Genomic DNA, 13,358 nt, shown 5'->3' with positions numbered 1-13,358 from the left:
CTTCAGCTTCATAAACCAACAGGGCCTATGAAGCGCCTACAATATTAATTCCACACAACCCATCCTGAAAGGATATTAAAAGAGAAAGTCAGCAAAACCAAACCAGAACACACAGGAAAACACTAAGAGAAGGTCAAAACAAACAGAGGCAAAAGCAGAGATTCAATAAGACTGCAGCCTTATAAGGACAGATTCAGAATGTCAAACTGCTAAAGCACCCTTGATTGGTGCTTTCATTTTAATCATCAAGCCACAGTGAAACTCTGGTTAAATTTTACCAAAAATGTTTGGGTTCTTTTTCCCCTAATGCCCTTGATCATGTCCAGACCTGCTTTAACTGATTTATCTAAGGCACCTGCCCTGTGCTGAATTTCTCCTGCACTGCAGCTTCCACTCACACCAACATCCATCACACACTCTGGAAGGACTTTTACTACTGGATTTCAATCCCACAACAGACATGAAATTTGTAAGTTTTATGGATACAGAGATAAAATACACTTTTTTTGGTTTGTTTTTTTAAAAGATTCTTGCATATGTAATGCCACTTCTGTTATCATGTGTGGAGCAGGGTCCAGTGCAGCCAAGACCAAATAAAAGGGTACTCAAGATGGAGCTGACCAGAGAGTTTTCTAGAACAGGAAAATTGTCAATTCACAATTCTACTTCAGAAATCCCATGACAAATTTTATCTGTGTCTACAAATTTGCCCTAATTGTATCCCTAGACCATCACAGCCACATTGCCATGGTCCCTCCAAGCACAAGGCATTTGAAAAGTAAACCTCAAATCCAGGAAAAAACATGAGGATTCTAAATGAATAAAGCAAGAACATCTGCAGCCTGTACTTCCAGCAGATCCCTTCTCCTTCCTGACCTGGGCACCTGCCTGAGCTTTCCAGTCCACTTTCACAGAAACTTGAAACTTCATCCTGACATTAAATTTGCCCTATCACCTTTTCAACTCATTTTTAGTTTGTTTGCTTTGACTCAGCATTGCCTCCTCCTGCCCAGCACGTTCTGGTTTTACACATGAACCTTTCCTGAGCTTGTGGGGATTTTATCTGCCCTGGGACCAGATCACATCTTCCCATGCTGCCCACAAAGAACCTGGCAGGCAGGGCCAAACTCCAGCAGGGAAAGGGCCATTTTAGGGTTGGGGTTTATTTGGGGTTTTTTTGACAAAAATGTAAAGATTTAGCACTGTATAAAGTATTTTCAAATCAAAATAGGTTGCTTTTATAGTTCAGCCCTAATGTCTTTGGGGCATGGACTGTATGTAAATACATGTGTGATCAATATCAACATCATTTTGGGAACAACTCTAAGACAAATAAATAATAGGTATTTTGTTACCTGATTTAATAATGGCAAAAAATAGAAAAAAAAAATCAATATTTTATTGAGTATATATAAGTTTGCAGTCATATTTAGAAAAACAAAAATATAAATGTTGTTATTCTTAAAATATTTATCTGTACAATCCAGCAATTTGTCTCTGATGGACATTGAACAATCTGATCCTTGAGAGGAAGACAGGTACAAGAAAAGCAGCATAAATAAAGTATAAAAGCAGTATAAACAAAGATGCTGATTCATACAGCCCTAAGAGAAGTTTAAGCCTCCTCCTGTACTGCTGATCCCAACACAAACACTTGAGCTCTCACATGCACATTTACCAGAACTCTGGCTGTCCTTTTCTATCCTTTTCTTATCCCTTAGCAACTCTCCTGTAAATCAGCCATGATCTCTGGCAGAGTTTATTAAAATAGGATGTGGAAAGGATTCACTTTGTTAAATTTTAGGATTTTAGAAATGAACAATCATTGTTTTTTTGTTTTACAGTATGGAACAGAAAAGCAACATAAATTTGCCTCATTATTGTGGTACCTTCTGCTCACCTCCAGTCTAAAGCCAGCATTTATGGAGGAAATGAAACATTTCCTACACTTCCAGTTGTCATTTTTCAGACAACTTTCAGCAGTCAGTTATTTTTTCCTGATGAATTTTAAGCTGTTTGAAAACCAGTGCTGCCCCTCCTTGTTCTGTACAATCCCTCCAAGTGCAAGTTTTGTCCAGCCCAGCACTCTGTGCCTCTGTGTTTAACATGAATCATTACCCTGCAGAGCTGGATCAGCTTCTCCCCTCTCGTTGATGTAAAATTCATTGCACAGAGCAGCCAGTGCAGACACTGCAGACTCCTGCAACAAAGGCACAGAAATGCATTTACTCACCTCATATCTTAGAATTTTTAAGGAAAAATAAAGTAGATTTAAAAATAAAAAATTCTTTTCAGATACTGGCATTTTCTTTCTTATTATTTCTTCCCAATACTGGTTTAGTAAGGAAACTTATGTAAGGAAAAAATAGATTTTAATCTTATTCTTTCAATATGACCAGTAAGCTAAATTAGCATTTAAAACAGGAACAGTAATGTATGAAATGTATTTTCAGTTCAGATAAAAGACCTCCAGGATGACAGAGCATCACAAACAAAACACACAAGTCATTATTTCATCTTATTTCATATACATCCATATACTGATATCAGATTGATAAGAAACAAACCCTATTTCCCCAGGGAGCTACAGAAAGGAAACACAGAAAAGAAAATGGGCTGAAGGTAATAAACAAAAAAGCCCAAACATCCAGGATCACAGGCTTTGTGTCCTAATGTTAATTGGCTTAGAAAAGGATCATGGTTGTGTATCATAACTGAGTCTCCTCATTCTTGGAGAAGTTTCAGTTACTGATACAGAACACAAAATAACTCAGCTGCTATTTCAGAAAGCACAGAATAGAATATGTAACAGAATAGAATTTAATAGAATACACAATAGAAGGAATTTATGGCTGAATTATACTTTTCAGCTGATAATGTTACCCAAAATTATAATAAATTTGAAAGCACACAAAAGTTGCATTGTTCACTTCATGTTAACAGCAACAATACCTATTAGCACTCATGTTCTCCAGGTACAAGAAATCTCAGCTGTAACACAGAAATCCTGCCCAGCTGATTCATTCTGCCCTCAAAGACACCTCAGACAAGTTCTCCAAGCAAAATCAAGGACTTGAAAGAAAACCAGCACTCACCTAAACAATATTCTAACTACCACAGGGATAATAGTAACAAAATATGCAGAATTATCCAACTGCTGCAGATCAGGGACCTTTAAAGGCCAAATTATCCAACCTCTGCCATGGGCAGGGATGCCTGGGACCATACCAGATTGCTCAGATATTTCACTTTCTAAATGAAATGTTTTTCACCTTAAATGTATGAAGTTAAACTGGAAGAGAATACTGTATGTCAGAAAAAAAAGAGATTACTTTGCAAAACCTTAAGCATTGCCTTTACAATTATTTCTCTCTAAAACAGAAGCAGAAATGAGTGAGAATTGCCATTTACTAAATACACTTTGTTTGGCTTTAAGTAATGTTTAGCAAACAAGTTAAAATTCCCTACAGCCTATAATTAATTCTCTTAAGCTTTTGGTTTAGAAGTTCCAGTTATAAGACATACCAGCACTTGGAATAAATTGTTAATGCCAAAAGAATATCCTAAGAATTCAAATTTCTTTTTAAAATTTCCTTCAGTGATTTGGACACAACTCCATTCTTCTCTGTGTCCTGTCCCAAGGAAAGCTTGAAAAGATGAGGTGTGAGATACCTGAAATGTCTTTTTATCTTATTACTAACACCTAACACAATGAACAGAGTGTGTTAAATTCAGATTGTCTGTAAGCTCTAGCAGGGCAGACAGAAATTGCCTTTATAATTCAGCAGAGATCAAACTGCCATGGGATTTCTTGGGAAAATTAAGGTGAACAACTGGAGGTGTTAAGATGATGTAAATAAAACAGCATGAGCCACATCCATCAATGGATTTAATATTCACAATCAGAGCAGTCTGAGAGCACAGGAAAAGGATTTGCAGCAGAGTTTAATGGAAAATTTAAGCAGCTTGTCCTGAGTAACTCTGGTAACTCACAGCAATGCTCACAGAGTACCTGTGGACATCATCCAGAGCATTTTTAACTCTCACAAGAGTTCTCTGAAATCACATATATTATAGGTACGCCAAACAGAAGCAAAACAATCTCTAAATATAACTACAGAGCAGCTTCCAGCACATCAGCCTGTCCAGAGGTACAGACAGGAACAACCTTTGGGATAACTGCCCATGTATTAATCAGAAAGGTCCACTGGAATCTTGAGGAATTCAAAATACACTTTTACAACACCTCTTCTCACACATCTAAGAAACACGCATTCAAGAACCAGTAAGATCCCATGGATAATCCACCAAAGGAAAGCAAAAGAAATTCTAATTTTGTATTTAATGTGACCACATGAAGGAGGAGAAATTGTTGTACCTTTATGTGCTGTCGTGCAGCACTGGAAACAAGGGTGAGATGTCTCAGGCTGTCATTGATCAACCACTGCCAACCACCTGCAACAGCAAGGAACACAAATTTTTCTTACTTTCTGAACTTCAATATTCTCTATTTAATTTTTCCATAGACCAGCAATTACACAGATCAACCTGTGTCCTTGGTTTTCCAAACTAAGCAAGGCTGTGATTCCCAGTAGAGCTGCTCCAGTCTGGATTACCATGTCCACAGTGAGCACCCATGACTTGTGATGCTGAGTACTGCACATTTTATTTACTGTCAACAGCTAAAAACCAAATCTTCAAATTGCATCAGCATCTGCTGCAGTATTTGTCTCTTTTTGGGTTTTTTTTTTAATGTGTTAGACCACCCAACCCCATTAATTTTGAAAAGCATAATTTCTTAATACTTTAATTTAGTGAGTAGTTACCACAAGTCATTGAAGGTTATTTAAAATATGACTTACTGATTATTGGATCTCCTCTAAACGGCATTTTTGATAGTGACAACTTCTCAATTAAAGTGCAGACTGTAAGAAAATAAGTTTGATAACAAGATAAATACCCCCCAGTAAAGAGAAATTGTAGCAATGTCGAAGAGACAACCACAGGAGTTTACATTAGCATTAATTTTAAATTGAAGACTATTTGCTAAAAGATATTCAAACTAAGGGAGATTAAAAACTGGAAGGAAATTACATTTGTACAAAAATCACAGTGATGCAGTAACTGTCCTCTGACATGAGTTGGTCCCATCATTCCTGCAAATCCCTTGTTTGGGGGATGTTTTCTCTGCCATTCAAGGTGTGCACACACATACCAGCCACTTTTTTTTATTATACAGCCCAGAAATGGCAGTGCAGCATCAGTGATAATAAACCAACTGAGACAGGGATAATACTACAGCCACTAAAAACTATTCAAATATACATGACAGGTTTTCCTACCTCTTATTCACATTGTTTTTGAACCTCCAAGGAGTGGCATTTGTGCACTGCACACAGCTGGGAGCTATGAAACTGGATGCAACTTTATTTCCTTTGATACTTGGAATATATGAGCACATCCTTTTCATAATAAAGCCCTTATTATTTTCAATCTATGAAATTAGAGTTGTACTGCTTACAAACCCACTTTGTGAATTGTATTTTTTAAAAGGTTTGGAGGATTTTTTGGGGAATGGAAATTAGCACAGTAAACACTGCAAATTTAATCTATGAACTTATTAAAGTTGTAATGCTTACAAACCTACTTTGAGAATTGTATTTTTTTAAAAGGTTTTCAGGTTGTTTTCGGGAATGGAGGTAAACACTGCAAATTTAATCTATGAACTTAGGAGAGTTCTAATGTTTACAAAACCACTTTGAGAACTGTATTTTTTTTAATGTTTTGAGGGGGTTTTTTGGGGAATGGAGATTAGCACAGTAAACACTGCAAATTTTCTGTCCGACAGGTTGTATTGCTCAAATGAAAACTCAGCAATTGGGGAATACCATTATCTTTCATCTCCTGGGGTTCAGTTCAAATAAATGAGATTGGTCCAGCTCCATGTCACTGCCTGGCTGCTTTAGAGTTGGTGGAGAGGAGGGAAAGCACAGAAGAAGGTGCAATATAAAATAATGCCATTGTTTTGTTTTCCTCTCCTCCCACAACCTGATTTTTGATTCTTCCTCTGGGCTCTGCACACAGCTCATCACCTCCATTTAGAATCAACTTACTGGGCTCCAAATCTACTCCTGAACTCACTCCTCACCATGGCAATGCCACACAGAATCCTCTCAGCACTGTGTGTCAGCTTCTCTGAGCTAATATTTATTCACAGACAAGTGCAATGTGACTAAACCCAAGTCTTGTGGGGTTCCTCCTCAGCTCTCTGCACTTCTTTGTGCTCTGTTGTGGTTGAGACCATCATCTTCATTAGACATGCAGGCAATTTGTGGAACATTTTCAATTCTTCTCTCATTCCACCTACACACTTGTATCATGCCAAAATGCTGCCATTTGTATTTCTCCAAAACCATGAAATGTTCAGCTGCTTAAAAGCCAGAACATATCACAAAAACCTATTCCTTCAGTTTGCTTTTTGTGTCAAATCTCACTCAAATCCTCCTTTTCTTCCACCTCAGTGCTGGAGCTCTTTCACCCATGAGGTCTGGATGGTTTCAGATCTTCCAAGCTGGATGTGCTCTGCAGCACTTCCTTCATTCAACTCACAAGCAGGAAACCAAGCTCGCACCATTTCCTCATCCACCCAGCCTTCCTCTTCCTGCAACACCCTTCCTTTTTTCAGCTTATAACAACCTTCCAAATCCATCTTTTCTGTGGTGCCACACTCCTCACAGACTGTTGTTTATATGGTCTTTGTGCTTCACTTCTGTGTACACATGTTATGATAAAATCATGATTTCCACCATGGCTTCTGTCTAAAAGTGCAGATTATATCTCTTCTGGAGAGAAATTGGAAATTCTGGAGAGAAACTGGAGTAAATCACTGAAGGAAGACAGTTCAACCCTGAAAAAACTTCACTGTGTGCAACAGCAAAAGGACACAGTGACACACAGAGCCCAGAACCATCTCCAGCTCTTACACAAAGTTATTCCAAGTGCATTGGCTATTCCAAATTGGCCTCCAAAGTTCATCTTTTCTTAATTACTGTGCAGACTTTACTTACACATTCAACACAACACATGCAAAACAAACTGGGAACACATCAACAGCCAAATTCCTCAGGACACCTCGGGTGCTGTCCCAGCCCAGCTGTGGTACTTACCAGCTGGTCTCATCAGCTCTCCACCCAAACCCCTGCAAAGCAGAAACAGCCTTCAGAGAACAACCCACCACAGGCAACCTGAGTGCCCATAGTGAGGCAAAAAGCACCTCAAAACCATTTCAGAACGAAAGCAGAGCACAAAATACCCACAGTTTTATGTTTGATCAACTCTGCTTCCTTCTAAATCAACTTTTCTTGACTTCAGCGTGATTTATACAAACCTCTCCTGAATATTAAGGTTTCTTCCTGCAAAAATGCACTCCCAGTCTTCCTAATCTTTAATGTGAATAATAAAAAGACTGCCAAGTTCATTTTGCTTTTCTTTTCATTTGCTTCAGGAACATTCCAAACCCATGAGACTGGCCAAAGGACTTTCCAGTCATACAGACTCTACCAGCTTCAGATTTCCACAAATGAAAAGGAAAAATGAAAATGAAAAAGAACTATGTGCAATTTTTAAATAAAATCATCATCTCTGTAAAACTAAGAAGAAACTTCCCTTCCCAGTTCCCATTTTCACATATGTTAACTGGTTTCCTCTCCTGGTGAGATTTACCACCCTTCTCCTTTCCTGCTCAAGCCCCTCCCAGGTGATTTTGTGTTTATCACCACATGAAACACATCAGAAAAAGGAGAGAAACAAATGGCTCAAGCTACTTCAGACCCTCCTGAATACAGATGAGTTCAAGGATGGTTTCACCAGCTCAGACCTCAGCCCAGTGCCTCTGTCTGAACAGGAGCCTGGCCAGTAACAGCACTGGGAGGAGAAAATCTGAACTGGGCAGAAAGAGGGGAGAGGGAAAATCATCCTGGAGATGGCAGGGGCTGTTTGCACTCCTTGGCTTCTCCTGGCTGTGGGCAGAGACTTCTCCTGATCCCTGAGCAGAGTCTGCTGCTTGTCTGGATCCCCAGCCCCAAGGCAATGCCTGGGGTGCTCCACTCAGTGTCACCCTCTGTGGCTTCACTGCTCCACTTTGTGAACCTTTGACCTCCCCTTCCTCTGGATATTTCCTCCCTCGACTCCTCATTGTCTGCCTTCACTTCTGCTGGAATATTTCCTCCCTGAGGTGTGCCAAACCCTTAATCACCTGTTTGCATGTCCATGCTCTGGCAGAAACTCCCAGCAAGGGCAGCAACAACAAAAACCTGTTTATTTGCTTGTTGTTTTTTGTTTCTTTTATTTGCTTGTTGTTTTTTATTTTAAACATTTTCTTCCCTCCTCTCCTCCTCCCTCCCCACAATAAAATTAGTAGCTGTGCTCAGAAGGCCAGCTTAGCAATCCTAACAGCTCTTACAACTTTGTTCTCCAGTTTATCCCTTTGTATGAGCTTCAAAAGCCTGAACATTTTAAACAGGTTTTTCCATTCCACACGAGGAGGTCCCTTCTGTAATATGTTCTGGGTTTCTGACTGCTCAACAATTTCATTGGTGTTTCAGCCAACACAGAGATGCCAACTCCACAATATTCTCATTTGTCATAGGTCAGCACTTCCTGTAATTGAGAAATTCTTGCTTTCCACAATCAATATAGATCAGGCTTAATTTAATAATCCCAGCTCAGTTTATCATTGTAGGAAGCAAGCACAGATTCTACATCCTCATGCTGATAAGGTCTGTGCATTGTCTACCCCACCTTCCTGCCATGCTGTCTGCTCTCCAGCTTCTAAAAAATTTAAATTAGAAAATAAAAAAGTGATGCAAGGAGTGGAGACAGCAGCAAAAGCAGGTGACTGATGTGGCAAGCCTTGCTTCCTCTTCCACACTTCTTCTCCCCTTTATTTTGCCTTCACCCATTCCTTACCTTGCTGCAAATGAGTATAAAATAATCACCTTGCAAATGTGTTTGGTGTGCAGCAGAGTCTGCTGATGCAGGGATTCAGATATGGACTGCTCTGCTCCAACTACAAAGCAGAACTGACTCACAAAGGCTGCTCCTCTCCATTTCCTCACTGCCAAGAAGGAAGTCAGGCCACTCCAAGCTGTGCTGATGGCAATAATTTGAGTGCTATCCTTTCCTCTGGCGTTTCACCAGCTCCAGTTCAGTTCAGAGCCTCTCTGAGGATTGCTGTCCCCATGCAAGAATGCAGAAAGGTGACAGGGATTTGCATAGCCACTTTTCCACGTGGCACAAACTCCAATCCAGTCCCTCGTGGTGGCACCATGACCTGAGTGTGCTCCCCTGCAAAGCTCCCTGAGTTGGTTCTTGCTCAGACACTCTGTGTGTCCACCAATGAAGATAGTTTTGTTCTCCCTTTCCACAGCTTGTGCATATTTCACTTTTAAGAACCAAAAATTCTATCATAATCCAAGATCTTTCCTCAGTCAGTGCTTGGTTTGTCAAACATGATGCACATCTTTCTATTAACTTTATCTCACTCCACACTATTTCACTAAATTAAAAAGATACGGATCTACCTAATTCAGAGATTCTGAATTTTGCTGTACAGTCAGTATTCCTTCTTTTTTATTCCAAAGACACATCCATAAGTTGCATCACATTATTAGATGTACCTGTTTCAAGCTTTAATTATTAATTCAATTTGCAAATTGACTGATGCAGTGCCCAGGCCCCACAAGCTCCTGAGCATTCCCTCCTGTGTGCAGCTCCACAGCAATGCTTCTCTCCTGGAAACATCCTGGGCTGAGTCACAATGAATGTGTGGAAAATAAAATATATAAACCCTTGCAGAACTGAGGAATTGACATTACTGACCTAAGAATGACAGAATTTATTTTATAATTACATTGCCTTGAATCAGAATCAGCGACAATGCTGTTCTCAGGGCATAAAGAAGTTCAAAGTACTTTTGTGGATTTATTTTTTAAAATTATTTTAAGCCTGCTGCTTTTTGTGCAAAAGCCAGAATTCCTCTTTCAGATAATAAAAATAACAGTAACTGAAGCTTAGAATTGAAAAGTATCAGTTTTTCTCACTTACTTAAGGCATATTCTTACTTACAACTACGGAAACATAAGTTTATGATTTTTCTGCTTAATATCTGTGTATTGTGTTTTTACATCAATTTTTACAGATCAAACTCTTCAGTGTCTGTAGAAGTTTCTGTTTTTCCCATTCCCACACTTCAGAATATTTTTTTAGCATATAAACGGATATTCAAACCTGAAGTCAGAAGTACTGGAATAGCTGAAGAGATTCAGTGGTAAATACTGGATTTTAGGAGAGCTGAGAACACATATTTCACCTCCACATGAACAGCAACCAAGCATTTTCCTTGGGAGCTCTTTGTCCCAAACAGAACTGAGGTATCTTTAAAGGCCCAGGTTCACATTCCCTGGGTTTAGGAGGTACAGAATGGCTTTATCAGATGGTACCCCGGGGGAAAGGGAAACCCCTGAGCTCAGCTGAATAGATTAACAAAGATTCATGGCCAACCCTTCAGTATGCAGAGAATAAAACCATACTAAACACCAAGTTTTAGGCTATTGTAAATTCTATTCCACGTTGTATTCTAGCATCAGAATGCTACAGGTGAAATCCTGGCTCTATGGAAGTAAAAGCTTTCCCAGTGACTTCAGTTTGTAGCAGAATTTCACCTTGTACCTCTTCAGAGGACAGTGCAGCAGGATCTCACAGAGCCCTGGATGCATAAAACCCTCTGAACCTGGAGGAACTGCTAAGATGAGCTTTGTTGCAAAGCTGGAATTCTTTGCTGATTAAGCTTATATGCCTTAAAAAAAACTCTTTTAGGCAGATGCATGCCAAGAAACACATTTGCCCTGAAACCATCAAGATCAGTTACAACCTTCAAGGTCTTTGAAATGAGCTGAGTTTCTCTCTTGCCCAGCACCTGTCAACACCTGCGGGCTCCTTAACTCTGCTGCAAACGCCAAAACTCCCAGAGTGCTGCTTCCACTGCCACTGCCTGCCCCTCCAAGCTCCTAAATCTGCTGGGCTGCCACGGCTGACGTGCTGCACAGCCAGGGATGAGCTCAGAGCAAGGCTGGGTGTGCAGCACGTCGCAGGCACGGCGTGGGAGGCGCTGCCCAACATCCCGGCACATCCAGCTGGGGTGGGAGCCTGGAGGGTTTGGAGCAGCATCTGCTGAGACACAAAGGGCACTGCAAGCACCTGCAGGCAGCCCTGCACTGCCACATCCACTCCTCATCTGCTGGTGTCACACTCAGAAGTGGCTACAAGGAAGCTAAAAAATATTCTGAACTGTGAGAATGGGAAAAACACAAACTTCTACAGGCATTGAAGAGTTTGATCTGTAAAAATTGATGTAAAAATACGTTACACAGATAAAATCATAAACTTGTGCTTCCATAGTTGTAAGTAAGAATAGACCTTAAGTAAGTGAGAAATGTAGGCATGATATTTTCTGAAAAATCCTTTCCTTAGGATTTTTCCTCCTGAGAAATTGAGAGGCCTCAGGAACAAAATGTAAACAATGATTATCTGCTGCTGTGGAATGCAACAGGTGCATCTGTGATTGGTCTCATGTGGTTGTTTCTAATTAATGGCCAATCACAGTCAGCTGGCTCAGACTCTCTGCCCAAGCCAGAAGCCTTTGTTATCATCCTTTCTTTTTCTATTCTTAGCTAGCCTTCTGATGAAATCCTTTCTTCTATTCTTTTAGTATAGTTTTAATATAATATATATCATAAAATAATAAATCAAGCTTTCTGAAACATGGAGTCAAATCCTCTTCCCTCATCCTCAGACCCCTGTGAACACTGTCACAGAAAAACTGTATTGATAAAATGGTGAAGGGTTTATAATGCAGGGGTGTGGTTGTATGGAATAAACCAAGAGTTTAGAAGTTATAACAGAAGCCAATGTGTGCCTGTGAGTTAGAAGCCCATTGGATAAAAGTATCCACACTGCAGAAGAAGTAAGTAAAGGTGATAGGTCAGAAAAGCAAAATAAACCCTGTGGCAGCTGTCCATTGGGTTAGAAAGTTCTACATTGCCTTGTAACAAAGAATTTGTGACTGCTCCTGAGCTATGGCTTACTGCTTGCTCCTCTAAAATCTCACAGCCTCTGAGATTGATGTTTATCTGAGCAATCAATTGTTCTTAGCCTGAACACAGTCCCATCCCTTCATCTCTAGCAGTGACAATAGTACTGAACATCTGTTAGGCTGAATAGTCACTCCAGAATCTCAGACCAGATGGGGCAGGTTCAGAGAATCTTAACACAACTATTACTAAATTACTGTTTTCTTGAAGACTTTTCATATTATTGAATCACAGAATTATTTAGGTTGGAAAAGACCTTTATAAGCTCATTGAATCCAACCACTGCCAAGACCAATCTAACCCTTTTAACATGTCTTTTAAACCTTTTAAAACCTTTTAAACTGAAACCCTTTTAAGACATATTTTATTTGTGTTAAAACCTTTTAAACCAAACCCTTTCTAACATTTCTTTTAAATGTGTTAAAATACTTTAAACCAAACCCTTTCTAACATGTCTTTTAAATCCAGGTTTTCTAGATGGTAAAAACCAGGGATGGTGACTGCACCACTGTCCTGGCTACCTGTGCAAGGATTGCATAAACCTTTGAGTGAAGTATTTTTTCCAACCTCAATTTAAACCTTTCCTGGTGCAGCTTAAGGCCATTTCCTCTTTCCCATCACTTGTTATTGAGAGAGGAGTGTTGAGAATGAGTCCAAGGTCTCAGATGCACAATAGAAATAGATCTGCTACAAAAAAACCAGCTGCTAACCATGCTGGTGCAGTGCAAGCAGAATGGAAAGCAGGCTGAGTAGTGACTGTGTTTAAACCAGCAGAGTGATTTCCTAACCCAGGTTAACACAGCTGAAGGCAACAGATGCCACAAGTTTTCATCTTAGGTTTTTATACATTAAAAACACCATTTAAACCAAATAAAACACAGCACAATTTTTGTAACTTCATAACCTGTACAGCCCTAAACAGGCACAGGAGGCAGATGCTCTACAGGGCATGGTTTGCATATGCCTTGGTGTAACCCCCACACAGAAACCCAGAAACTCCTGCACACCCCACAGCTGGAAGTGCACATGCAAATGCTCCGAGCAACCAGCTCCTCCAGACAAACCAGTGCATCAGATGTGTCAGGATCAAGGCTAATGGCAGGAAATACTCTCTGATGTGCCTGGACTTGCAGGCTCCTTTGTACTATGGTAAAACCAGAGAGGACTTCTGCACGAGGACAGAAAAATACTTGTATTTAAAAAAAAAAT

General features: G+C 39.9%; 1 protein-coding gene across 1 annotated transcript in view; it reads right to left on the bottom strand.

Annotated features, from left to right (window-relative positions):
* TBCD (tubulin folding cofactor D) overlaps positions 1–13,358 on the bottom strand; it is a 119,644-nt gene that overhangs the window by 28,191 nt on the left and 78,095 nt on the right. Inside the window, exons 24-27 of the mRNA XM_064728162.1 lie at positions 7,167–7,198; positions 4,863–4,925; positions 4,379–4,455; positions 2,119–2,200 (exon numbers count right to left, since the gene is read on the bottom strand). Of these exons, the coding sequence (XP_064584232.1) occupies positions 2,119–2,200; positions 4,379–4,455; positions 4,863–4,925; positions 7,167–7,198 (254 nt within the window). The remainder of the gene's footprint in view (positions 1–2,118; positions 2,201–4,378; positions 4,456–4,862; positions 4,926–7,166; positions 7,199–13,358) is intronic.

Source organism: Zonotrichia leucophrys, chromosome 18, assembly GCF_028769735.1.
Source record: "Zonotrichia leucophrys gambelii isolate GWCS_2022_RI chromosome 18, RI_Zleu_2.0, whole genome shotgun sequence".
In the NCBI taxonomy this organism is placed as follows: Eukaryota; Metazoa; Chordata; class Aves; order Passeriformes; family Passerellidae; genus Zonotrichia; species Zonotrichia leucophrys.
The sequence above is the reverse complement of the archived record's forward strand: the minus strand, read 5'-3'. Positions and strand labels throughout refer to the sequence as shown.